The sequence below is a fragment of the Macaca mulatta genome, chromosome 10 (assembly GCF_049350105.2).
Source record: "Macaca mulatta isolate MMU2019108-1 chromosome 10, T2T-MMU8v2.0, whole genome shotgun sequence".
Taxonomy (NCBI): Eukaryota; Metazoa; Chordata; class Mammalia; order Primates; family Cercopithecidae; genus Macaca; species Macaca mulatta.
Window position 1 is genome coordinate 28,502,418 of NC_133415.1, and position 26,814 is coordinate 28,529,231.

At 51.6% G+C, this 26,814-nt stretch overlaps 2 protein-coding genes and 1 long non-coding RNA gene across 51 annotated transcripts in view; 1 reads left to right on the plus strand and 2 right to left on the minus strand.

Annotated features, from left to right (window-relative positions):
- Positions 1-25,636, plus strand: part of LOC144331891 (uncharacterized) — a 48,389-nt gene extending 22,753 nt beyond the window's left edge. For 15 of the 49 annotated variants that reach the window (XM_077950537.1, XM_077950526.1, XM_077950535.1 and 12 more), the window contains 3 exons: positions 17,321-17,548; positions 20,511-20,646; positions 24,752-25,636. In XM_077950537.1, the coding sequence (XP_077806663.1) occupies positions 17,324-17,548; positions 20,511-20,646; positions 24,752-24,810 (420 nt within the window). In that variant the 5' untranslated portion in view covers positions 17,321-17,323 and the 3' untranslated portion in view covers positions 24,811-25,636. Of the gene's footprint in view, positions 1-10,563; positions 10,694-15,676; positions 15,769-16,498; positions 16,700-17,320; positions 17,549-20,510; positions 22,740-24,751 lie in introns of those variants that run through there. The other 34 variants (XM_077950512.1, XM_077950516.1, XM_077950513.1 and 31 more) reach the window with 10 other exon arrangements.
- On the minus strand, positions 1,525-13,750 carry LOC710293 (ral-GDS-related protein). Its single transcript, XM_077950464.1, is given in 14 exon segments — positions 1,525-1,702; positions 2,208-2,329; positions 2,680-2,703; positions 3,294-3,368; positions 4,163-4,237; positions 5,797-5,866; positions 6,362-6,465; positions 6,837-7,052; positions 7,811-8,127; positions 8,268-8,461; positions 9,838-10,010; positions 12,320-12,337; positions 12,339-12,482; positions 12,913-13,750. Coding segments are annotated over 14 exon segments (1,713 nt in total). The 5' UTR covers positions 13,054-13,750; the 3' UTR covers positions 1,525-1,662.
- Positions 18,564-20,130, minus strand: LOC144331902 (uncharacterized). Its single transcript, XR_013399500.1, has 2 exons — positions 19,851-20,130; positions 18,564-19,432 (listed from the first exon to the last, which is right to left on the minus strand). It is a non-coding gene; the product is annotated as an uncharacterized LOC144331902 (long non-coding RNA).
- Positions 25,637-26,814: the final 1,178 nt, after the last annotated feature.

Below are 26,814 nucleotides of genomic sequence, written 5' to 3' on the forward strand. Positions count from 1 at the left end.
TGAACTTTCTTTCAATCTGTAGGATGCCTTCTTTTTTTAAAAAATTATTATTATACTTTATGTTCTAGGGTACATATGCACAATGTGCAGGTTTGTTACATATGTATACATGTGCCATATTGATGTGCTGCACCCATTAACTCATCAATTACATTAGGTATATCTCCTAATGCTACCCCTCCCCCCTCCCCCGAACCCACCACAGGCCCCAGTGTGCGATGTTTCCCTTCCTGTGTCCAAGTGTTCTCATTGTTCAATTCCCACCTATGAGTGAGAACATGCGGTGTTTGGTTTTCTGTTCTTGTGATAGTTTGCTGCGAATGATGGTTTCCACCTGCATCCATGTCCCTACAAAGGACATGAACTCATCAGGATGCCTTCTTTAATGGTTCATTGTTTCTCTTTCCCATGCGGAAGCTCTAAGATGATGTATAGTCCCATGTGTTTGTGTTCACATTTGTTAGCAGTGATTTTTGTGTCCCATCCAAAAAGAACAAAGAATTAGAAAGAAAAGGTATTGCCAAATCAATTGCATGGTCTAAGGGTTTCTTGCCATAGATAATTTTTGCTTTTGTTTTCTTTCTTTTTTGCAAACTGCATGCATAGATACAAGTTTTGCTGAAATACAAACTCCCATTTTTCTTATAGGAGCTTTGTGGCTCCAGGACTGGATGTAGGTGTTTATTTTGTATTGATTTGGGGGCATTACATGTTTCAGACCCTGAAATGTTGACTTCTTTGGCTTGTTTTTGTCTGATATACCACAATGGGGCTTGTGTTCAAATTAAGCTGTGGGACATCCTTTAGATACTGGGTTCAAACAATTCTCTCCTTCCTTGATACTCACTTAGGGGAGAGGTGTCAGAAAGTCTGGGAAGATCCACAGTGGAAAAAGTTTATCTGTATTTCATAGAGACTGATGGCCAGCTCCCTTCTGCCCAGGACTTCTGGAGAAGGCCAGCCATACCACTTGCTTAAATACCTCCCATCTCCAGCCCTTCAGTAAATATTTAAGTGATTCATTAAGTATTTACAACTTAAAAAAGTAGAGTAACCCAGTGGAACTTGAATTTAACTAGAATTTAAGTTTGAGAGTAGCTGGTCAGTAAAACAAGTGTGGTAGATTGGGTGACACATTATGGTTTTTAAGGGGTTTTTTTTTGTTTGTTTTGTTTTTTGTTTTCCTTAAAGTTAACAATAATTAATTTGAATAAAGAAGGAAAAGATTAAATGGTTGGCGTGTGTAATGCGAATGCTGTTCCATGACTTGTTCAGCCATAGCCTCAATTTGACATGCTAGACTATGAATCCTAAAGACTGGCATACGGTTACTGCGCTGGAGTTACTGTTCTCATTCAACAACTATAGAACATTCTGAATAGTGTTTTAAAATTTTATTTTATGAAAGTTAAAAAAAACCTCTTACTTATACACTAAAGAAAATAAAGATAAAATGGTCTCCCGCCTGCCTGGCAAAAGTCCCATGGCCTGACCCTGGCCAGCAGGAGCAGCTGGTTTTGAAGAGCAGGGGCCAGATGCAGCTGTGCTGCCAGCCACCTAGATGTGGTTCCCTGGTGTCACGGTCTGGGTGAAGGATGGTGCAGAGCCGGTGTTCTGGCCAGCATCCCAGTGCGGCCCCAGCCACTGCAGGATGTTTCCAGCCTACTGGGATTCGGGCTCCAGCTGGCAGGACAGCTTGTAGCTGCAGGACAGTGAGGCAGCTGTGAGGCCACCATGAGCCACACATCAGGTCCCCTCTCATTGCCTGCCCAGCTGGAATCCTGGGTCCCTAGCGGTACCCATGCAACAGGGCTTGATGCTGGCCGTGGAGTCATGGCCACAGGCTCTCTGCTGCTATCCACAGAGAGCCTCCTCTAGGCCAGGTGGGGTGGCTTACACCTGTACTGTCAGTACTTTGGGAGGCTGAGGTGGGTGGATTGCTTAAGGCCAGGAGTTTGAGACCAGCCTGGACATCATCATGAAACCCCACCTGTACCAGAACAACAACAGGAGAACAACCGGACATGGTGGTGGATAGCAGTAGTCCCAGCTGCTTGGAGGCTGAGGAAGGGCTTGAGCCCAGGAGGCAGATGTTGCAGTGAACAGAGATGGTGACACTGCAGTGCAGCCTGGGCGACAGAGCCAGACCATGTTTAAAAAAAATGGAGAGCCTTCTCCCACCCTCTGCCAGTCTCCCAGGCCCTCACCTCTCCTTGTCACTGAGCTGCTCCATTCTTGAGAAACAAGTGACAAATTTCTCCAGAGGCCGAAGTTTGTAATTCATGGAAGCCACTTGGAGCAGCTGCATTTCCTGCAGAACTCGGACCTCCTAGAGACAGAGGGCAGGATGCTGACAGGGCCTGGGTGGAAGATGCTGAGGGGGCCTTTGACAGGCAAGGAGAAGGGACTGGTCCCTGGGGCCGTTCTCTGAAGGGGCCCCATGCAGCCCCCAGCCTGTTCTCAGAGTTGGATGTAAACAGCCCCTCCTGCAGGAATTGGTCTTTCATTCCAGTGCCTTTCCCACTTTCTCTACTGGGATAGGTCTCCTCCTCCTGTGTGTGTCAAACCCTCCCAGTAAACCTAAGATGTAGAGGATGGAGCCAGGGAGTGTCCTGTCCAGGGTGGACTGTGACGTCCACATCCCCACCCTCAACCAATGTGAGTGCCCCAGCTGCTCACCTTTCTCCTCTTGTTGCTGTTGCCCTGGAAGTCAGATAGAGCCCATCAGAAAGGTCCCTGGTCCTCAACCAGCCCCACCCCATCCCTTCCCATGCTGCATTACCGCCAGGGCCACCAGGGTCAGGGGATGTGCACATGACAGGACTTGGACCTCCCTCAGGCTCCGGGCTCTAGAGCAGGGGGCAAGGGAGCTGAGGCTCAGGGACACTGCCCCAACCCTCTCTGATGACAGACAGAGAAACTGAGGTCTCTCATAGAAAGAAAGCACTCAGTGACCCTGGAACTGCCTGCCCTTGGAAAGGCTCAATTTCACCCTCCTATTACGGGACTACCCCACGGAGAGGCTGAGTCCAGCTCAGCCCACATCTCAGCAGCTTTGCAGTCAGACAGCTCTGCAGCTTCACCACTCAGGGACAGGGACTGGTGGCTGCCATGGAGCCTCCATCATTCCGAGGTGATGAGATGGGCCTGACACCCCCACCCACAGGAGCCGCTGTGAGGCTCTCAGGAGAGGAGGTTTTCCAAGGGCTGAGATCTAAATGCTCCGTCCAGGCCCCTCTCCTCCCAAGCCTCAGGATCCTGGTTCCCAACCAGCCTGCCCCAGACTAACTCACATCCAGATCGTCCGGGATGGCCGAATCCAACCTGTGTAACTCAGTCAGAAAATCCCCCAGGAAGGGGACCACGCCCTGTGCCATGGAGGGGTGGGGAGGTGGGAGGGGTAGTGGTGATGAGTATTGGTCCTCAGGTGCCTGCCCAAGGTCTTATCCCATGAAATCCCATCAGCCCCTGTCTCCCAGAATCCTCCTCCCCAGGTCTCCCGGTTAGAGCAGCCAAAGACCCTCAGCTGCCTTTCCCAATTCTCTGCCTCCTCTATCCCAGCTGACCTCCAAGTCTAGCAAGCACTCCTAGTTTTCTCTGTGGTGGGATTTTTTTTATTTTTATTTTTTATTTTATTTTTTGAGACGGAGTCTCGCTCTGTCCCCCAGGCTGGAGTGCAGTGGCACTATCTCGGCTCACTGCAAGCTCCGCCTCCCGGGTTCACGCCATTCTCCTGCCTCTGCCTCCCGAGTAGCTGGGACTACAGGCGCCCGCCACCGCGCCCGGCTAATTTTTTGTATTTTTAGTAGAGACAGCTTTCACCGTGGTCTCGATCTCCTGAACTTGTGATCCGCCCGCCTTGGCCTCCCAAAGTGCTGGGATTACAGGCGTGAGCCACCGCGCCCGGCCTATGGTGGGATTTTAACGACTCACAAGGGCCTGTGGTCCCAGCCTTGCCCTTCCCCACAAACACTCTTGGGTCCAGCTTTCCCAGAGTCTTGCTCTGGTCTCTCAAATGGAGGTTTTCCAGGCCCAGTGGCCACAAGAGGACAGGGCTGGGGAGGAAGCCCCTGCTGCCTTGATATGGAGGCCTCCAGCTGGTGGGGAAAGGAACCCTGTCCTGTGATCCCCTGCAGTCCCTCCATGCCACAGGCTCACTCACCTTATTCTGCCTCTGCAGCCTCATCTGGGCTCTCTGGGGGTTCCTCTCCTGCGTGGCCACCTTAAAGATCCCCGCCTGCCAGATGTCAGTGATGGAGAGAGTGAGGCTCTCCTCCCTTCCCCCAGTTACACCCCAGCCACCCCGCACTTGGATCCCCAGGGACTGGCGTGAGTCACCTGGCACAGTGCTGATAGGACTGGCCCAGCCCCACACTCCCTGTGTGTGTCACCCAATCATGCAGTCAGGCCTCCCTGTGACTGTTTCCTCTTCTGTAAAGAGCCATGAAAACCACAGCTACCTCACAGGGCCTCCTGAGTGCTCAGTTACCTGTAGCTGTTGCCATTGTTCTCCCCCTCATCCCTCTGAGGAAGAACCAGGCACGAGCACCCTCAAATTGCTTTCTTTTCTCGAACCTCATTTCCACCCTGTGAGGCCCGCACTACAGGCTGAGCATCCCTTTATTTTCCAGATGAGGAAACAGAGGCCCTGAGTGGGCAGTGACTCCCCAGGGCCCCAAAAGAGAGGGTACCTCCATCCCCTCTTGGAGTCTCTGTCTCGGCTGCCTTCACCCCGCATCCCAGCACCACCACCCATCAGGGTCGTGTTCTCTGGAGTCTCTGAGTGTCTAGGTCTCCAGCCAGGCACAGTCGTGATGGGAAAGGGACAGGGCATTTTAGGAGACCTGGTTAAGTGGCACCTGCCTATCTGAGCCCCACTGGAGTCTCTGCCACACAAACTGGGTTTGAGCCATGAAAAAGGTTTTGCCTCGCCAATGATCCCCCAGGGGAGTTCCGTGCACAGAATTCTCTCTTCCTCCACTCAGGAAGTGGCCTCCTGAGCTGCCATCTCTCACTGACATGGCAGGCTTTTCCAGAATCCTGGGTGGGGTGACATGTTGCCTTCTCATTTGCATGGAAGATTCTGAGATCTGGTCAGGGAGTATCGCTGAGGTATGCATGAATTCCCCAGATACTTGTCATGAGCATGTGTCACTGCTAACTGGTGAGAATCCTGTGACATGACCATTTTTGGGTGTCTACAAAGGGCAGAGCAGGGAGTCCCAGCAAACACGTACATCTGTCCCGAGTATGCCCATTGGTGCCCAAAGCTGGGTGATCCACTGGACTCCCTGGCACATGAGCTTCCTCTGTTGTGGTTCCCTCTTTCCCCCAGTGCGGATAGAGGCCCCCTGCCCATGGAGGTGCGCTGCAGACAGAAGCAGCAGCAGAGGCCTGGCTTCCTGAGGAATTGCTGGTCAGTTTGAGAAAGGAAGAAAGTCCCACCTACCATGACCACCCCTCAGTGTGGAGGAAGCTCCATGCCAGCAGCATGGACCAGCATGGGAGCCAGAGCCCTGCTAATGCTGCAGCTCATCACCCCCGCTCAGAAACCCAGCAGCCATTGCCACGTCCCATTTCCAGGGCCTCCTGCCCCTGTGCCCCCATGTGCCCATGGACCCTCACACCTCTCTTTCTGTTGGCCCAAGGTAGGCATAGAGGGTATTTTTGAAGTCCACTTTTAGTATGTAAGTCAAAACAAAATAACCACTCCACACTGGGTCCAATGCCCTTCCAAACTCACTCTTTCCTCTGACCCTTAAACACTTGTCCCGCATCTCCCAGACTCCACTGTACCTTGATCAGCAGGTCCCTCTTCCCTGCAGTGTCTTTTTTGCAGAGTTCTTTTAGATATTTTGAGCTTTTGCTATGGACAGAGGAAAGAAAGAAGGGTAAATTTGGGAATAATCAGGGAGATTTGTGAGTTGCAATCCCTTTTATTTGAAAACCCAATGAATCCCAACTTCCTGGGTGAGAGTTTTCAGTGGGGTCCTCTGATGACAAGGGCTCCAGATGACCAGGGTGGGACCTGTCATGCTCCTCCCCTGGCCCATCTCCACTTCACATGAGCCCCTGTGTGTTCACAGTTAGCTTCCAGCTGGACACAGTTCCACTGCTGGGTATAAACACCTGAAAGCCTCCAGTTGGCTCCAGTCTGTTCCTGATGGTTAAAAATCCTTAGTCCTGAGTTGGAAATCTTTGCCTAGGAGTCCAGGGCAGCTTAGTGACCACACCCACCAGCCCATCCCTGCCTCCAGTGTCCCTGGTCTCCAAGAACCTTTCAGAGTCACTGAGGGCACATGGGGAGACCTATAGGTCCCTAGGTCAACCCTGGTGCTCCTGTGGAGAGAGCCCTCCTCACCTGGACACTCCTGCCCACGTCTTGTGTAGCCGATGTATTGGGTTGCTGCGCAGAGCAGAGATGATGGCGTGCACCGCGGAGAAGTTGTTGAGGCTTAGGCACTCCTGGAGAGGGAAGAGTGAGCTGTGAGGTCCACAGTTGGAGTCCAGCCCACTTCAGCCTCAGCCCCCTCTGCTGAGATCTCCCTTCCTGGACAAACAGAGGCCCAGGGAGCCTCAGGAGGGCACACCTGGGGCTAAGTGAATGTCACTCATCTAAGAGGAGTTTTGTGCAACCCAAGGAAGAGCCCAGGTTGGAAGTGAGCAGCCACCACTGGGCCATAGGAGTCAAGGTCAGGAAAGCTCTGGCAAGAAGGGCCTAGGGGATGTGCAGGGCTCAGGCTAGAGATACAGATGCCACTCCTGAAAGCTGAGGGAGGAGAAGAGGCAGTTCCCCATTTTTAGAGAGGGAATCCCAAGGCCCAACCATGGCTTACCCTGGCCACCTTGATCCAGTGCTCCACCACCCTGGCCCTGTCCCGGGCCCTCATGCTGTGGTCCCCAAGGCAGGAGGTGGTGACGCAGTTGGTGAGCCTGTTGAAGTGTGCGATGGTAGCACGAACTGTGGGTGCCACATGCTCACTCCCCTTCTTATGTCTTTGGCCCCAGATGGAGCCCAAACATTCGTAGAGCACCACCTTCTTAAACAGCTCCTTTGGGGGAGGAGGAAAGTGTCACGGACACAGCACACACCAGCTCAGAGTCACCCACAGTCCCAGGCAGGGACTGAGCTCACAGTCATCCATGGTCTCTGGCAGGAACCAAGCTGGAGCTCTGAAAGCTTTAAAATATGCTCCAGACTTGTGGGAGTCCCTGGGTTTGGTCTTCTGCCAATCAAGGCCCCTGAATGCATCATGGCCAGAACCCAACAAGGGTGGGAAGAGAGAGTGACATTTTCTCCCAGGCAATCTGCATTCCAAGAACTAGAAGGCCAGCCCGTCCTGAGACCTTGTCTTCCTCCCATCCCAATCAGCCCTCTACTCCTTCTCTCCATACCAGTGCACTTTCCTTGTGGCAGCTGCAACTGTGGGCTCTGTTTGGTTGTCTGCCATAGAATCTAGTATGCATCAGGTACCTAATAGGTGCTGAGGGTAGTGAGGCTCCTAAGCAGCTGGGTGAGTGACCCATGGCCCTGCCTGCCCCTCAGTGATCACCTGCCCTGTCCTGCTTTCTGTCCATCCCCTGTCGTTCAGTCTGCACAGTCACTCTGTGCAGCTGGCACGGGCGATGTCCCGTCTCTGCTGTCCACATGCAGACAGGGAAGGCTTGTGGTTGAGGAAACTCATCCAGATCCCATGGTTGGTAAGAAGTGGGGCTGAAATTGGACCCAGGGCATTGGCCGCTCCTCAGGGAGAGGCTGGTCTGAGACAGCTGGTGCCAGAGGCACAGCCTGCAAAGCCCAGCTGCTCACCGCATCCATGAGGGTCAGCTGCTCAGCCAGCAGCCTGGGAGGGAAGGTCGTGATGTCCGGCAGCTCCTCAGTGTGTTGGCTCTGGACAGTCCCGGGACAGGGACAGGGGGCCTCTGGGGCTGACTGTGGCTCCAGTGATGTCCCTGGAGGGGGCCCTTCCCCTGGTGCTGGTGCTGGTGCTGAATGTAGATATCCTGGTGCACCCAGGGCTGCACCTGACTCTGGCTCCAGAGCAGGCCCCAGGTCCGCCAGCAGTGGTGGTGCTGGCTCCAGGGCCAGCATTGTTAATGCGTGTTGCCCAGGAGGCGGAGCAGGATCTGGAAAAGGAGAAAAGGTCACCACACCAGTCACTATTCACTGGGCTTTCCAAGCACAGAAATGACCAGATGGAATTTAAGGGAATTGTAGCCCCAAAACACCACCCCCGGAAAGTCTTCCAGACTGCAAGCCACCTCACCATCTGGCTTGGCCTCGTTGGGCTCCGGAAGCACCAACTGGCCTAGGACAAGTTCCTGGTGGTCCTCCAAGCCCAGTCCGGGCCAGGCGAAGTTCCTGAAGGCCAGCTTTATCCGGAAAGATGATTGTTGCGGGGGCTGATAGCAAACTGAAGTGTTTTCAGGGGGCCAGGTGAACAAAATGGAGGTGGTGGTGCTGGTGATGGAGTGGACAGCTGAGTCAGAGGCCTGGCCTTCTCCCACACAACCCTCCAGGGCACCCTTGCGTGGTTCTGGGTCCCTGGCCTCTTGCTGCCTGTGTAGAGGACAGCCCCACCCTACCCCAAGCCATCAGTGCTGTCCTGGATGGGGCAGACCTGGCCATGCAACAGGGCTCTACAGACCCTTGTGTGCCCCGGCGTCCCACTGACATTCTCTTTCCAAAGGCCCTGGAGCACAGCACTGTGCACCTGGACACTCAAGACTTCAGCTCCAGGCAGATTTGTGAGCAGCTTGCTCATCAAAGCTTCAGCTCTGGGTCCCCTGGTCCTGGGGTTAGGAGGGTAGGGGCAGATGTCAGATGGAGTAGGACAGGGAGAGCTGGGAAGCCATGGTGCTGGGGATGAGTCTCTCAGTGGCCAGCTGTGACCCCAGCTTCACCCCTTCTTTTCAGGGGACCTAAGTCTCCATTTACAGAACTCACTATTTGCCTCTTGTAGGAGGGAAGTCCCCACATGTCAGCCTTGTTGTGGGAATTATAAGACGTATGAACCCCAGGGCTCCTTTAGTCTCTTCCCAACCAGAGTCCACATATTTCTCCCTATGTTTTGTGGGTGAAGAGGCCCTTCAGAACCCTAAATCCCCCCAGTTTATACTTGTTGCTGGGCTCCGTCATTCTAGTCAGAATCTGGGAGGATGCCACCATATGTAGAGGAGGCCATGAGGGTTTCCCCTCTAACGTTCTGTAGATATGATTTGTTTATTCTGTCTACTGTGAGCGCCTGACTCTGAGTAGAATTGAGGCCCAGGGATTGTCATCTGCTTTGTTTATGAAATTATGCCAAGCCACAAGACGAGCAAATGAGGTGTTTTGTATGTATGTGTGGAATGAGTGAACCCCAACCATTGGAGAATCCAGTGAGCATCTCCAGATGTCTGAGTGGGCCTGTGGCTCCTTTTTCAGCACCAAGGGACCCCTCTTCTGTCTCTGTCAAGGAGAAAGACCAGCCAGAAGGAAACTCAGACATCCTTTAGCAATGCCATTGCAGACTTGCTTTCTATGTGCTTTCCCAAACAGCAAGAGATATGGGCCATTGCGGCAGAATGCTGAGAGCTGCTTCAGTGAGTGGGAAGAGAAAAATAATAAACATGAATCACAGCACCCCTAGCACATTGTCCAGAATTTTAGGCTCTAGGGAACCCTTTGTTTGCCATGTCTTAAATCATTCAGTCCCTACAAGAACCCTGTGAGGTTCATGTTCTCACTACTCCCTTTTCCAGAGGAGCCATCCGAGGCTCGGAGAGCTGCATCTTCAAGACCCAGCCAGTAGGGGACAGAGGCACCTCCGTGCCTTGGAGGGGATGGACACTCACCTTCTAACCAGTAGTTCCAAAAAGTGTGGCACGGTGATAAAGTCCCAGGAGGGGCCCAGGCAGGTGGCATAGGAGGAGATGGGTTTAGTTAGAAAGGCTGGAACCAGGGACTCCAACAGCTTCTCCCCTATGCCGGACTGGAAAGTTGGCATCCTGCAGATCTCATTTTCATACTAGGGGGACAAGGAGGGACATGGGAGTCAGTGGTAACACCATGAACCACCAGAAAATCAGGATCTGGAACTCACACCAAGAAGCACCAACCCTTCAGGGACTTGTGCATGTGGAGAACCTGGGTGCCCATGGTGAAAAGGGTTCTAGGCTTTCAAAGAATAATCGCATGAGAAGGATAAAATGATTCATGCCTTCAAGGCATCATGATGGTGTTTGTCAGCTGTGGGGCAACGGCACCCTCTGTATCAACAGCATCATCATCCCTGCAATCCTCAAAAATCACCCTCATGGTGGAGAAGAGGAGACGCGGGCTTTTGGATGTTAGATGCTTGCTCAGCAGCACCCGGGTCAGAAGAGAGCACCTTCCACAGGGAAGACTGGATGAAATTCCCTCTAGGCCACCTGAGGCTCCACTTCTGATATGGAGGGGAAGGGCCTGGGGAGGTCTCGTCCCCTCCTCATTTTAGCAACAGCACACAGGACAAGACGCTCTAGAAGAACCCTTTGACTTAAAGGGATATGATTGTTTTTCTTCTTTAACATGAACATGAGTCTGGAGAAATAGCTACGGCCATCCCAGCCCTGGCCAAGGGGAAAATGCCAGAAGACTCCAGGGTGGGAGGAAGCGCATCCCAAGGCCCAGGATCTGCCAGGCGACTCGGGGAAGAGAAAACGCAGGCAGGTATTGAAGCTGTAAAAGGTTACGCAAATGTATGTTTGAAACTGGAAATGAAACAAGGTGATTTTCTCTGCCACACAGACAGTAGATTGGCAAAAAGTTAAAAGCATGTTAGTATTCAGGGGAGGCTGCGTTCAGAGAAGCAGCTACCTTCAGAGGCTGCTGGTGACCGTGTGAGCAGCTGGAGCCCTTTTGGAAAGTCAACTGGCTAGAGCTGTTGAAACTTGCTATCTGCACATCCTTTCACCCACATTTCCCTTTCCCGGGTGTGTGTCTTCCGCAGGGAATTTGTATATTTTATGGGTTGAATTGTGTCCCCTCCCCCAAATGTAACTGTTTCTATTCTCAACACCAGAAAATGTGACTGTGTCTGGACACAGAGTTCTCCAAGAGGTAACAGGTGAAGTGACTTCATTAGGGTGGCCCCTAAGTTAATATGCCTGGGGTTCTTACAAGGAGAGGTGGTGAGCGCACAGAGAAGTTCAAGAGAAGACACTGCGCTGACTGAGATAGAAGTCAGCCATCTCCAAGGCAAGGAGAGAGGCCCAGAGAAACCACCCCAGGCTGACAGCTTGACGTTGGACTTCCAGTCTCCAGAATTGTGAGGAACCAGATTTCTGTGGTTAAGCCCTTCAGTCAGCGTGCATGTTATGGCAGCCCTGGGAAACTGCTCCAGCCTATTAGGACACACATAGGATCATGCTGCCTGTAGAAAGGCTTCCTAGGAGGGGAATTTTATCATGACAGGCTCCATCAGCACTGAGAGGCTGACCCGCTGTGGAACATGGCCTCCCTTAAGGAATATTACAGTGAGATGCGAGGGTACAGCTCCTGCCTGGTGGGGATGCAGGGATGAGTTCTGTGAGATGACACTTTAAAGACAGATGCATAGAGTAGCTTCACCTTCTTTTGTTGTAATCAACACCCCCCTCCCAACTTGTTTGTGTAGAAGCGTTGGATTTTAAGTCCTGGAGGAGGTCTGGCAGGGCAGAGGAGCTGTCTGTTGCCGGACATATACTTAGGGTGGGGAGTTAAAATGATAACAGTATGAGTATGTTGCTACAGTGTTACCATTGTACCCAATTTTTTTTTTTTTTTTTTTTTTTTTGAGACGGAGTCTCACTCTGTGGCCCAGGCTGGAGTGCAGTGGCGAGATCTCGGCTCACTGCAAGCTCCGCCTCCCGGGTTCATGCCATTCTCCTGCCTCAGCCTCCCGAGTAGCTGGGACTACAGGCGCCCGCCACTTCGCCCGGCTAGTTTTTTGTATTTTTTAGTAGAGACGGGGTTTCACTGTGTTAGCCAGGATGGTCTCGATCTCCTGACCTCGTGATCCACCCGTCTCGGCCTCCCAAAGTGCTGGGATTACAGGCTTGAGCCACCGCGCCCGGCCTGTACCCAATTCTTATAGCAACATGCTGGGATACTCCTGGCATAGTATAAAGCAAAAACAGAAGGATTTTCTCTGATCTTGCTCTGATAGGTGAAAGGGACTTTGCCTGTAACCAGGTTGCCACAGGGGACTAATGGCAGCCAGATTCCTTTGGGAGAGGACAGCGGCTCACTCAAGTGTGAAAGCCCTAGGACAGAGCCTAGGGAGTCCCCATATTCCTGTTTGAGTCCTGGGCCCACCCTGGTTTTCTGGAGTCCCTGTCTGTGGAGACCCTTCTGTGCCCAGTCTCACCCCAGACCAGCACTGGCCGTGGTTGGTAGCAGGGGGCCCCTGCCCTTCTTTGAAGAAGGTGGAGAAATGGAATCCATCCAACAGCTCCTGCTTGATCTGCTGTGTGGAGCTCTGCAAAGAGAGTGAGCCAGGCGAAGAGGTGTCAGTGGCCTGCCTGGCTGACCCCATAGTGGGATACCCCATTAGAACTCCTCCCTGGCGCCCCCTTCCCCAACAGGATTTGGCACACAGGAGGATCTGCATAGACCTCTAGCCAGAGGAGGTTGAGGTCTCCGGCAGATGACAGGTTGAGGTCTTGGAATTCAGATCTGAGCAGACAAACTGTGTCCTCGACACTCACCTTCCCATCCTGAAGGCATGGTCAGGGCTGTGAACCTGACATGCCTACCAGGCTCCAAACACCTGACAACCTACCTGCTCCTGTCCAGGGAGGGCCCCTCATATCCTGTTTCCCCCAAATATATGGGGAGGGACTCGGTGCTGCCCTGATAGGCACAGCTGAGGCCTGGCCTGGATGGGCCTGCCCTGGGCCCTGTGTTACCTGTGGGTGCCTTCTGGCAAATGGCCAGAGGCGTCGAGGGTGAGGGTTGAACCAATGTCTATATTCTCGGGAAAGACTCTCGTTTTGGCCTCTTCTGCGACGAGGAGGTCGGCAGCACGTCGGGACACAGCAGGAGAACATGTTCTCCGGAGTGTCGACTACCAAATGAACTGGAAATGGGGCTGTGTGTATAATATGGGTGCCTAGTTACCAGAATTCTAAGTTCTGTTGGGGTCTGTCAGCAAGGAAGTGAGGTCACATCTTGTAGGTTCCATCCTGTAAGCACCTCCTTTCCATAAGACCTACTCAAAGGCCTCACTGAGCTTCTGGCCACTCACCCTCCCCCGTCAACTCCTTACCTTTCACCATTATGCCAAAGTGTGCCCCTTCAGCACCTTGGGAAGACCTGGATGTAACCAGGGTCCCAGTTTTAAGGAGACAGTTCTGGGTCAAACAACCTTAGCAGTTGTGAGACCCTAGAGAACTCCTTTGGTGTTTTGGGGCCTTCCCAGCATGCACAATGGGTGTTATGCTAGTATCTCCCTCCTAGGGAGCTCATGAGATGTGTTTGAGATAGATCTTATAAAACTCATGGTGTGGTGTTCCCTGTAGATATTGCACACACTTACAGATGGAAGAAATACCAGAAGCATTGAGAGGTAGCATGGAAGAGAACTCCAGTGGGCCTGGGGTCCACAGTGTGGTCTCAGGAGAAGACACTTTTGCTCTAGGCCTCGTCTTTCATGATGCACCAGTAGAGGTTGAGATTAAATGAAATTCAGACATCGTCCTCCTCTGACATTGCACCTTCCAGTGCCTTCCCATTTTATTTAGACCCAGACCCTGTGCCCCATGTCAGCCTAGGGTGGGCCGCATCCACAAAGACAGCACTGAGGGCTTAGTGACTCCCTTCTGAATGATGGAATAGGACACACATGATGGAATCGCACTTCTGGGGTAGTTCAGGATGTTACAACAAAGAGCCGTAGCCTGGGGAGCTCGTCAAAAACAGAATTATGTTTCTCCCAGTTCTGGAGGCTGGAAGTTGGATATCAGGGTACCAGCCTGGTCAGGCCTTAGTGAAGTCTCCCGCCCCATTCACTGAGCTTTTACAGTGCTGTACTTTCTTTGGAGGACGGCTCAAATTTAGCATGGATAGACTTCCATTCAAAGCCCAGCTCCCACTTGTAGCTTTGTGACCGTGAGGAAGTCATAGAACATCCCTGTGCCTGTTTTCTCCTCTGGGAAATGGCATTAGTGAAAATTGCTTCCCTTTTTAATCACAGAGAATAAAGCATGCAAAGAAGTTAAGTTGGTGCTATTGGGCAGAGAGTGAGAGGCCAGCAAACCAAAGAGATCAGCTTGCCCACATCAGTGGTGAGGAGTGGGGAGAGTGGGTGAGGCTGGGGCAGGAAGCAGGCCAGCCTGCCAGAGCCCAGGAACAGGTGAAGAGTAAGAGTGAGCTCCTCACCCTGAATTCTCAGGGGACACAGGCATGCAGGGGCTGTGGGGAGCACAATCATTAGGGCTGCTCTCGTTCCCCTGGTTCCCTCCATATCCGACGTGGTCCCAGGGCCCCCTCTCCCTGTGTTTCCTCTCTGCCCTGCTTTCTTCCTGGCTGCCCTCCCAGGACTCATTTTTGGCCCTGGTCAGGTGGAGTCTTGAGGTAACTATAGGCCTGTTAATAACTCCTCTGAGGTTCAACCCGTTTGTTGAGACCTCTGAGCTTAGTCAGAAACCACCTCCTGCTGGGACCTGAGAGAAGGCTGGAGGGAGCTGACAGTGCAATGGCGGTTTTCCCTGGGATGCTGCTCCAGGGCCCACTGGCAGGTATCTGCCAAATTCAAGTTTTCTTTTGGGTCTCTGGGGTTCTGAGGTATGATTTTCCCTCTGAAGACAGGCGGAGCCCCTGGTGGGTGCCTTAGCCTCAGAAATGGGTCCCCCTGAGCTGTGAGCTGTTCTCTACCCTCAGTGTGCTAGGACACCTCACACCTGGCCCTGCCCATTCCGGCTTCCGAAGCCGACAGAGGATCTGTAGAAATTGCTAGACACGAAAGGGCTGCAAATAAGTCATATGAAGTGTATTTACATAACTCAGTGGTTTTCAGCCATTACTATACATTTACTTCAGCAAAGGAGATATTTAAAAATGTTAATACCCTGTGTCACCCTACAGAGATTTGGGTTTATTTGATGGGGCAGAAAACAGGCATCTTGGTTTTTTGTTTGTTTGTTTGATTGTAACAGGATCTTGTGCTGTGGTCCAGGTTGTAGTGCAGTGGCATGATCATGGGCACTGCAACCTTGACCTCCCAGGCTCAAGGAATCCTCCCTTCTCAGCCTCCCAAGTGGCTGGGACTCTGGGCATGTACCACCATGCCATGCTAATTTTTGTGTTTTGTAGAGACAGGGTCTCACCATTGCACTCAGGCTGGTCTTAAAGTCCTAACCTCAAGCTGTACTCCTCCCTCTGCTTCCCACAATGCTGAATTTATCTTTTAAGATCTTCCCTAGTGCTTTGAGTAGGCACCCAAGCAAAGAAGGCTTTGCTTGCAGAAGGCTTGTAAAACCCTGTTGAGGCTGCATCTTCTTCACAGCCATCAGATTGTTCCCTGAGGTGTCTGCTTAGCAGTGCACAGGCTATTTACATCAAGGGCTTTGGGGAGCTGTTGCGTTTGGGGGTTGGCTGGGGCATGAGTGTTGGCTGTGGGATCTGTCACAACCTGGTCCTATGGGACACCCAGTCTAGGATCCTTCTTCCCAGACCACCATCATGCGTCTCACCACTCCTATGGCAGGAGGTCAAAGATCATGACCCCATGGACAGAGGCATCCAGGTGCAAGACTGATGTTGGGTGAGTCATGTGGGGAGGGACGAGGCACAGCTGCTTGCTGGAAGGGTGTTGGTAAGTGTTGGTCCTCCAGCTGTCACGTCCTGCTGTTCTGCTGAATCCTAGTGATCCTCACTTGGTGTCTGGGTTTCAGAAGGGTGTGGCCCTGGGTTCTTGGCTGGCTGAGCTGGTATTTTTGTAGCCTCTTTTGGGCTCTTGTATGTGAGGCCTGACCTGAGTTGCTTCAGGAAACCTTTGCCCCTGAGGCTACCTCCTTCTTAAGAGCAGAGCCTTTGTGTGGAGATCTGGCTGGCCTCCCTAGCACCCAGCCTGTCCTGTCCTGTCCTGTTATGTCTGGGTTTGAGGCTGTGTGGAGGGGTCTCTCCATAGAGGAGGCAAGGTCAGTCGTGTGGGTCAGAGTGAAGCATGGTGATCCCAGCTGGCTGTGGCCGGCCTTTGACTGAAGGAGTCTGAGAATGACCAGGCCTGGGGAGCTGCCCTTCCTGGGAAACAGCTTGTCTCCTCCCCTATTGTGGAGTTTCTGGATGTGACCCAGAGTGTGCTGGGCCTCTGTAGGATGTGCTGGGTGTAGCCGTGTGATTCGGGGTGGGAGGTGCAGGGGATCATCTGCTCTGAGCCAGGTAAGGCCTGGACAGGACTGGGACAGCTGTCGAAGAAGCTGGTTCTGATGGGAGAGTAGGCATGGATAGGGAGGGGACAGGGTCACCAGGTCTGTGTGTCACCTGTTCTTGCTGCTTGGTCTGCCCTGGGAGTGATAACAGAGGTGGAGGCTGCTGTGGACCCTCTTTGGCTTCCTGAAAGCAGGTGTTCATGTGGGAAGCAAGGTGGGTGGGGGACAAAGCTGGTCTCTGAGGTGTTGAGTGATTCTTTGTATGTCTTTGTCCTTTTTCTCTCTGCTGTCCCCAACAGCTCTGCTGAACCAGCCCATTGACCAAGTAAGTCACTCAGAGCATCCTGGTCCTATGCACCAGTGTTAAGGCCCCTGAAGGGCCAGAGAGGGCTTAGGAGTTTCTCAGAAGACTGAGCCCGGTGTGGGAGGGCACCAGAGTCACTGAGAACAGACCATTTGAAAAGTCAGGCAGAGGGATCCTGGGCCCTGAGTATGCCTCCCTGGCCTGTGGTAACCATGCCAACAGGGCCAGGGCCTCAATAGAGCTTAGCTACTGAGCTTGACATTTGGCCAATTGCTCTCAGTGGAGGCAGGAACATCCTGCTTCCCCAACCCCTGTCTTTCGGTCTCCAGGATCCTTGGAGCAGCTGCAGGGTGGGTAGAGGGGTGTCTCTCCCAGCTGCGTGGTGAGATGAGCCTCCACCTGGCTGCCTCTGCCGGGAGAAAAGAGTAAAGACTGCAGCGGGGAGAAAAGCCAGCTGGGGCCCTTTTAGAGTCAACCCTGCTGTTCCGATTCTAATTTTCAGTTCAGATTTTGCAGGCATGAGTGTGGGTCCCTGAGGGCCTGCCCTTTGAATTCTTTCGGTGAGGACTGAGCATTGCCCAGGGGCTTCTCATTTGAGTCCCAGAAGCACGGCCCCGAATTCACCACCTCATCCCTTCCCAGGACATGCTGAAGTGCACACCTGTGGACCACCCAGACTGCCTGCCGCTACACGATGCCCTCCGCATCCCCCAGGACTTCTTTCTGTCATCAGTGAGGACATTGACCCCCCTGAACTGCAGTCACAATGGACTCCCAAGGGCAGGTGACCTCAGGGCCCAGCAAGGCCTCACACTCAGGTTGAGGAGCCCGGGGTGGACCAGATCCCCAGTTTCTTCTCTTACGGCACAGGTATCACTCTGTGCCCCTGGTCTCTGAAATCCTGATCCCCCATTCCCAGCCAAGGAGAAGTCTTTGGTCCTTGGTCACACTGATTTGATTCCCTGTGGCATTTTGGGCCCGAGGCTGAGAGCTTTAAGCCCAGTGTGTCAATAATTTTCCTAGGAATCCACTGAGCCAGAAGAGGAGACAGGCCTGGAAAGTCTCTCCATGTCCATAACACAGTCTTTGAGCTGTGTCAGAGCTGGATTCTTTTCCTCGGGTGGGCTGTCTGGAGACCCCAGGCATTGTTCCCCACACCAGGGAAGTCAGCCCGTGGGTACCTCATTCTTGATTGCAGACGCCTGCCATGACGCCATCAGGGTGACCCAAGAGGCTGAGGGAGCAGGAGATCTCAGCCGCTGTAGATTGGCCTACACAAGCAAGAGTCAGGGAGTGAGCCCCACAGAGGGAAAGGCTAGTACTAGAGGTGGCCAAGGCCATCCAGGTTGCTGGAGCATTTTACATGAGCTCCTGGATATCAGACAGCAGTTTCCCTGGGAAACTTCTATATGCAAGGGTGGGGGTTAGCCCAGTGAGGGGAAGCAACACTCAGCTTTAGAGGCACAATTCACCCCTGTGGTTCAGCAGCCTGGCCCAGATCAAAGGCTTCCTGATGGATAGAGGTTGTTAAGTGGCCCTTAGGAGTGAAGACTGCCAGGGTTCATGCTCCTGTGTTACATTTGTGAGTGAGCGGCGGGTCTGGAGAGTGCCTGGTAGCGCATAGGGAGCTGTTTCTGTGCAGTTGCTCGGAATTCTTTTTTCTTTGAGACAGAAGTTCAATCTTGTCACCCAGGCTGGAGTGCAGTGGTGCAATCTTGACTCACTGCTACCTCCGCCTCCCAGTTCTAGCAAGTTTCCTGCCTCGGCCTCCCAAGTGACTTGGATTACAGGTGTGCACCACCACGCTCACCAAATTTTTTTTTTTTTTTTTTTTTTTTTTTAGTAGAGATGAGGTTTTACCATGTTGGTCAGGCTGGTCTTGAACTTTTGTCCTCAAGTGATCCACCTGCCTTGGCCTCCCAAAGTGCTGGAATTACAGGCATGAGCCACCATGCCCAGCCCCAGTTCTGAATTCTTAAGAAACTCTCGAGGGGGTCTAGGTCAGCACTGATAGAACCTCTGCAGTGCTGGGTGTGGTGCTCACACCTGGAATGCTAGCACTTTGGGAGACTGCCGTCAAGGCTCCCGTCTGCCATGATTGCACCACTGCGCTCCCACCTGGGGGACAGAGTGAGACCTTGTTTCAAAAAAGAACCCTTGCAATGATGGAAATGCCCCCTATATGCACTGTGTGAAATGGTGGCCACTAGCTACATGTGGCTATTGAGGTCTTGATATATGACTAGGATAACTGAATTTATTTAGTTTAATTTTAAAAAATTGTTTTTTTGAGAGAGCCTCACTCTGTTGCCCAGGCTGGAGTGCAGTGGCATAATCACAGCTCACTGCTCAACCTCCTGGGCTCAAATGATCCTCCCTCTTCCACCCCTCAAGTAGCTGGAACCACAGGCATGCGTCACCACACCTGGCTAATATTTAAACTTTTTGTAGAGACTGGGTCTCACTGTGTGGCTTAGGCTGGTCTTGAACTCCTAGGCTCAAGTGATCCTCCTGCCTTAACCTCCCGAAGTGCTGGGATTACAGACCTGAGCTGCCATGCCCAGCCTGGTTTAATTTCATTTTACATACATACATACATATATTTATTTAAGATAGGGTCTTGCTCTGTCACCTAGGCTGGAGCGTAGTGGTGCAAACGCAGCTCACTGCAGCTTTGACCTCTGGGGCTCAAGCAGTCCTCCCACCTCAGCCTCCCAAGTAGCTGGGACCCCAGGTGTGTGCCACCATGCTTGGCTAATTTTTGTACTTTTTGTAGAGATGGGGTCTGCTATATTTCCCAGGCTGGTCTTAAGTCCTAGGCTCAAGCAATCCTCCCACTTTGGCCTCCCAAAGTGCTGAGATGACAGGCATGAGCCAGCATGCCTGGCCCCAAGGCATATTTTTACTTCTAGTGTAGTTCAGCCTTAAGACTGTACCAGCAGATAGAGATGGAAAAGTAAGATGAATCGAATATCGTTACGTTTATAAATAAAGCAGTTATTAATTAATGGCTTTTTTTGTTTGTTTGTTTTTTTGAGACAGAGTCTCGCTGTTGCCCAGGCTGGAGTGCAGTGGCCCGATCTCTGCTCAGTGCAAGCTGCACCTCCCAGGTTCACACCATTCACCTGCCTCAGCCTCCTGAGTAGCTGGGACTACAGGCACCTGCTACCACGCCCAGCTAATTTTTTGTATTTTTAATAGAGATGGGTTTCACCGTGTTAGCCAGGATGGTATTGATGTCCTGACCTCGTGATCTGCCCGCCTCAGCCTCCCAAAGTGCTGGCATTACAGACGTGAGCCACTGCGCCCGGCCATGTTTTTTGTTTTTTGTTTTTTTTTTTGAGACGGAGTCTCGCTCTGTCGCGGCCCAGGCTGGAGTGCAGTGGCCGGATCTCAGCTCACTGCAAGCTCCGCCTCCCGGGTTTATGCCATTCTCCTGCCTCAGCCTCCTGAGTAGCTGGGACCACAGGCGCCCGCCACCTTGCCCAGCTAGTTTTTTGTATTTTTTTTAGTAGAGACAGGGTTTCACCATGTTAGCCAGGATGGTCTTGATCTCTTGACCTCGTGATCCGCCCGTCTCGGCCTCCCAAAGTGCTGGGATTACAGGCTTGAGCCACCGCGCCCGGCCTGTTTTTTTTTTAAACCTCCTTTTTTATTCTGGGTTAGATCATTCCCTGGCTATCTTTATCCTAGCATCAGTGAGTCCTGCAGTCACTACAGCCCCCTGAGAGAACAGATATTTTGGTCACCATCAAGTGGATCTTTGTTTTTTATCTAACATTTACAATTGTGCCAGTTCTGACTCTTAAATTCTCTTTGCCTTGAATTCCAGGATCCATCTCTGATGTTCAGTGAAGACTACCAGAACAGTCTGCTAGAGCAGTACCATCAGGGTCTGGATCAAAAACACAGAAAATACGTGGTTGGAGAGCTCATCTGGAATTTTGCTGATTTCATGACTAACCAGTGTAAGTGGCAGTTTGGCTCATGGGATAATGTACCCGTCCTCATTTTTTTCAGGTTGCTTTGCCCTTTCTGGACATTTTGGTTGTAAGAATATTGGAAACAAAGTGAGGAAGCTGGTTTAATCCATGTAGGTTGTGCTGAGGATTTCCTAGGTAAAGGAAGTTGTGCTTAGGAAGTAGGAAAGCAGTCAGGCCCCCGCGTGCCAAATACAGTCAAAAAGCAACAGGAGAGTGTCCTACAGTGAGGTGGACATGGCTTGCTTGCCTTTTTCTTGTCTATTTCATAGCCAAGGAGGAAGGAAAAACGACCTCATTATGGATTTACTTTTGGGATACACTGATTATTCCAGAGGAAGGTACAAAGTCTGAGAAGCTTAAGGTATTTCAGTGTGTTTTATATTACTCACTTGCAAAAAGCAGGCTCATCAAACACAGGTGAATTTCAACACATCTTGAATATGGCAGCATTTAAAAGTCTTCAGACCGGGCCTGGTGACTCATGCCTGTAATCCCAGCACTTTGGGAGGCCAAGGTGGGAGGATCCCTTGAAGCCAGGAGTTTGAAACCAGCCTGTTAAACATAGCAAGACCCCATCTCTACAAAAAATAAGCACATTAGCTGGGTGTGGTGGTGTGTTCCTATAGTTCCAGCTGCTTGGGAGGCTGAGGCAGGCGGATCGCCTGAGCACAGGAGTCGGGGGCTGCACTGAGCTGTGATTGCACCACTGCACTTGAGCCTGGGTGACAGAGTGACACCTGTCTTAAAAAAACAATGTGTCTTCAAAGACCAGAAGATCTGTGCTGTCACATTGGGTGACTGAGGGGCTGCCAAGTTTGCAATGAATGTTTCCCATTTCTTCTTAGTTTATGGACTTACCATAAACTCAGGATGGCAGTTTGGTGGGTTGGAGAAGGATATGGTGATGGCGGGAGTTACAATACATTACTTATAGGGGAAGACAGGCTTTTGAAAGGTTAACGCTTAAAAGTGAGAATGGAAAAGGGATGAGTGAATGAACAAGATGAGGTGAGAGGGAAGACGTAAAGGGAAAAGGAGAACGAGAAGCTCTTCTCTGCGTCGCACCTGGGATGAATGGTTTCTGGGAACATCCCTGATGGCAGTTTTGTGGAGAGGTGCAAAAATTTATGTGGTAAGAAATGAGCTGTAGGCCCAGCGTGTGGCTTACGCCTGTAATCCCAGCACTTTGGGAGGCCAAGGAGGGTGGATCACCTGAGGTCAGGAGTTCAAGACCAGCCTAGCCCACAGGGAGAAACCTTGTCTCTACTAAAAATACAAAAATTAGGTGGGCGTGGTGGCAATTGCCTGTAATCCCAGCTACTTGGGAGGCTAAGGCATGAGAATCACTTGAACCCGGGAGGTGGAGGTTGCAGTGAGGGAAGATCACGCCATTGTACTCCAGCCTGGTCAACAAGAGTGAAACTCAATTTCAAGGAGGGTGGGGAGAAGGACCAGGCGGGCTGAGTGCAGTGGCTCATGCCTGTAATCCCAGCACTATGGGAGGTGGAGGTGGGCAGATCACAAGGTCAGGAGTTCGAGACCAGCCTAGCTAACATGGTGAAACCCCGTCTCTACTAAAAATACAAAAATTGGCTGGGCATGGTGGTGCACGCCTGTAAATGCAGATGCTTGGGATGCTGAGGCAGAATTGCTTGAATCCAGGAGGTGGAGGTTGCAGTGAGCTGAGATTGCACCACTGCACTCCAGCCTGGGCAACAGAGCGAGACTCCACATCAAAAAAAAATAAAGTAAAATGAAGAAGGAGGAGGAGGAAGAGGAAGAAAAAGAAGAAGAAACAGCTAGGTGTGGTGGCTTAGGCCTGTAATCCCAGCAATTTGGGAGGCGGAGAAGGAGCAGGAGGAGGAGAGGAGGAAAAGGAAACAGCCAGGCCAGTCGTGGTGGCTCATGCCTGTGAGGAGGCGGCTGAGGAAAAAGAAATGGAGGAGGAGGAGAAAGAAACAAACAGCCAGGCCGTGTGTAGTGGCTCATGCCTGTGAGGAGGAGGAGGAGGAAAAAGAAATGGAGGAGGAAAAAGAAATGGAGGAGGAAAAAGAAACAGGAGAAGGAGGAAAAAGAAACAGGAGAAGGAGGAAAAAGAAATGGAGGAGGGGAGGAGGAGGATAAACAGAGGAGAAGAAGTTGGAGGAGGAGGAGGAGGAGTTGGAGGAGGAGGAGGAGGAGTTGGAGGAGGAGGAGGAGTTGGAGGAGGAGTTGGAGGAGGAAGAGTTGAAGGAGAAGGAGGAGTTGGAGGAGGAGGAGGAGGAGGAGGAATTGGAGGAGGAGGAGGTGGTGGGATTACAGGTGTGAGCCACTACGCCTGGCTGGAAATCACATCTCATCATGAGATCTGGAGGGCACATACCCGAACCACATTAGCCTTCAAGGGAAATTCCGGGCACCTGGCTATTCCTGAGAAGTAAATTAGCAACTTGATAAGTAGAAGGTAGTAATTGGCTGGGTGCAGTGGCTCACACCTGTAATCCCAGCACTTCGGGAGATTGAGACAGATAGATCAACTGAGGTCAGGAGTTCGAGATCAGCCTGGCTAACATGGTGAAACCCCATGTGTACTAAAAATACAAAAATTAGCTGGATGTGATGGATGCCTGTTATCCCAGCTACTGAGGAGGCTGAGGCAGGAGGATTGTTTGAACCAGGAGGTGATGGGCACAGTGGGGCTCAGATTGGGCCATTGCTCTCCAGCCTGGGCGACAGAGTGAGACTCCGTCTCAAAAAGAAGAAAAACAAAAAGATAATAATACCTCAGAACAATAGCCACCCAAGTTGGTTAGAGCCACAAGATATCTGATCCCCTATAGAAAGTAAAGATGACATCTTGACAAATGTCCCTAAGTTGTTTTTCAGAAGCGTAGATCTCCACCGGATGATAAATGGTGACAGCTTTCCCTTCGACCTCAGATAAGGGTGAACCGAGGACTGAACTCTGACTGGAGTTCTTTGTTCCAAATTTCTTCCCGAGGGGCCTGGAGGTAATCACACTCACAGGCAAAAACTTAACACCCCTTCTGCTGACCCCAAGGTTTTAGATAAAGCTTTGCTTTCTTAGCCAACTGTAAACGGAAGAAATATTTGAATTGGCCAGGCATGGTGGCTCATGCCTGTAATCCCAGCACATTGGGAGGCCGAGGTGGGCGGATCACCTGAGGTCAGGAGTTTGAGGCCAGCCTGGTTAACATAGTGAAACCCTGTCTTTACTAAAAATACAAAAATTAGCCAGGTATAGTGGTGAGCGCCTGTAATCCCAGCTACTCGGGAGGCTGAGGCAGGAGAATCACTTGAACCAGGGAGGCAGTTGCAGTGAGCCAAGATTGGGCCATTACACTCCAGCCTAGATGACAGAGCGCGACTCTCAAAAAGAAAGAAAGAAAAAAAAGGAAGGCATCTTCCATCTTCTCTGGCACCCTTTAGTCCTTTTTTTTTTTTGAGATGGGGTCTCGCTCTGTCACCTGGGCTAGAGTGCAGTTGCACAATCTCAGCTCATTGCAACCTCTGCTTCCCGGGCTTCATCAATCCTGCCTCAGCCTCTCATGTAGCTGGGACTATAGGTGTGTGCTATCCCACCTGGGTAATTTTATTTTATTTTTTTACTTTTTTTTGTATTTTTTGTAGAGACAGTGATATCATTATGTTTTCCAGGCTGGTCACAAACTCCTAGGCTCAAGTCATCCTCCTGCCTCCACCTCCCAAAGTGCTGGGATTACAGGTGTGAGCCACTAAGCTCATCCTGAATTACAGATTTTTACATACTGTATAAACTTTTGCATCCTACTTTTTCTTTCTTTTGTTAAATTTGACCTAAAGCTGCCTCATAAACAGTGAACTATATCCTAACTTAAGCATGTAAACATTTCACTAAAGGAATACACAAGTAAAATTTTAAAGAAAGAAAATAAGAAAAAGAGTGTAAACATTTGGGAAAAAGCCTTTAGGCCTTTTCAGTTTCTAGAATGTATTTCTTTTCACTACCTTGGGGACTTCATTTCCAGTATTAAGGTCCATTCTCAGAAGGTGAATTTGGCGAGCATGAGAAAAGGGGTGGGGGAGTAATTGTACAAACAATTGTGTCCAGTCCAGGTTCCTAGGACCAGAGGGACCCCTCTGTATGGCAGAGGCACCCGACAGCCATAACTGATGTGTATCCTTAGAAAGACTTTATGGTCTAAGGAGAAAGTCCATTCGGAGCCCCAAGCTAAGGAATCAGGAGTGACAAGATCCTGGAAGGATGCCAACCTGTGAAACTCTGAGTCAAGAGGTCAAGCTGGGCGCTTGGTTTCTCAGGTCGACCGCTTGGCCCTCTTCCAAGTTTTTCCTTCTGCCCTTTCCTTTCCTTCCTGTTCTAAAGTTTTTTAATAACTTTTTTTTTTCTTTTTAAATACTCTCTCACTCTATAGCGCAGGCTGGAGTGCAGTGGCTCAATCTCTGCTCACTGCAACCTCCACCTCCCACGTTCAAGAGATTCTCCTGCCTCAGTCTCCCAAGTAGCTGGGATTACAGGCACTCACCATCACACCCAGCTAATTTTTGTATTTTAGTAGAGACATAGTTTCACCATGTTGGCCAGGCTGGTCTCGAACTCCTGATCTCAGGTGATCCACCCGGCTCAACCTCCCAAAGTACTGGGATTACAGGTATGAGCCATCACGCCCGGCCTGGGCCTGCTTTTTAATAAACTTTTACTTCTGCTCTGTGACTTGCCTCTGTCTCGTTTCTACCTTATGACCCTCAGTCAAATTCTTTCTTCTGAGGAGGCAAGAATTGAACTTGTTGCAGATGTGTATGGATTCACCACCGGGAACTCGGATACTATCCCCCAGTAACAGGTCGAGGATGCTAGGTGAAAATGTTATGGAAGCTGCATGCTTTTTACAAATGGTGTAAGTTGTTCTCATGTCCAGCCACAGCCACTGCACCTGTGTGAACGTCCCCTCAATAAACCTATGTCTTTTTTACTGTCTCCAGATCTCTTCCTCTACCCTTCCACACGGTGCCTTCCCTACTGTAGTAAAGTGGGGTCCTGCAGGGTACCCTCTCCCTGCAGGTTTTTTTTTTTTTTTTTTTGAGACGGAGTCTCGCTCTGTCGCCCAGGCTGGAGTGCAGTGGCGCGATCTCTGCTCACTGCAAGCTCCGCCTCCCGGGTTCACGCCATTCTCCTGCCTCAGCCTCCTGAGTAGCTGGGACTACAGGCGCCCACAACCGCGCCCGGCTAATTTTTTGTATTTTTAGTAGAGACGGGGTTTCACCGTGGTCTCGATCTCCTGACCTTGTGATCCGCCCGCCTCGGCCTCCCAAAGTGCTGGGATTACAGGCGTGAGCCACCGCGCCCGGCCTTTTTTTTTTTTTTTTTTTGAGATAGATTCTTGCTCTGTCGCCCAGGTTGGACTGCAGTGGTGTGACCTTGGCTCATTGCAACCTTCGCCTCTTGGGTTCAAGTGATTCTCCAGCCTCAGCGTCCTGAGTAGCTGGGATTACAGGCGCCTGCTACCATGCCTGGCTCCATTTTTTTTTTTTTTTTTTTTTTTTAGTAGAGACGCGGTTTCGCCAGGTTGGCCAGGCTGGTCTCCTCGAACTCCTGGCCTCAAGTGATCCACCCACTTCAGCGTCCCAAAGTGCTGGGACTACAGGTGTGAGCCAACTGCATTTGGCCTCTTTCCCTGCATCTTCATGTGTCTTCAAGGCCAAGAGGGAGCTTCTGGCCCCTTGGTTAGGGTCGGGTCCCAGAGGTCCAGGGTCAAGGCTACGCCGCCTCTCAAGGAGGTGCATCCCTGCAAGAGGCTGCATCCAGCAGTCATGGAAGAGGCTCCGCTGGGGCCTGCTCCAGTTCCTCCTGGGGAAAGCAAGTGGAGGTGCCCCTTGAAACGGGGATCCCAACAATCTCAGGGATTCTGTCCTGGCCTGCAGCCCTGGATCGTCCAGCCTCTGCTGGGATGGGGAGCAGAGGACGCCCTTCTTGGCTGGGGCTGAGGGTGGGGGTCCCGCTTCCTAAAAGGCCCAGCCTGGGATTCCAGCCACAGGCCCTACTGGGCAGCGCCTGGCGCCGCCCCGCCCCTCCATGCCTGGCACTCGCCCTCTACAAAGATGGCGCGGACTACCTCATGCGCGTCAGGGCTCCTCCTGCGCCGCTCTTATCCCCGC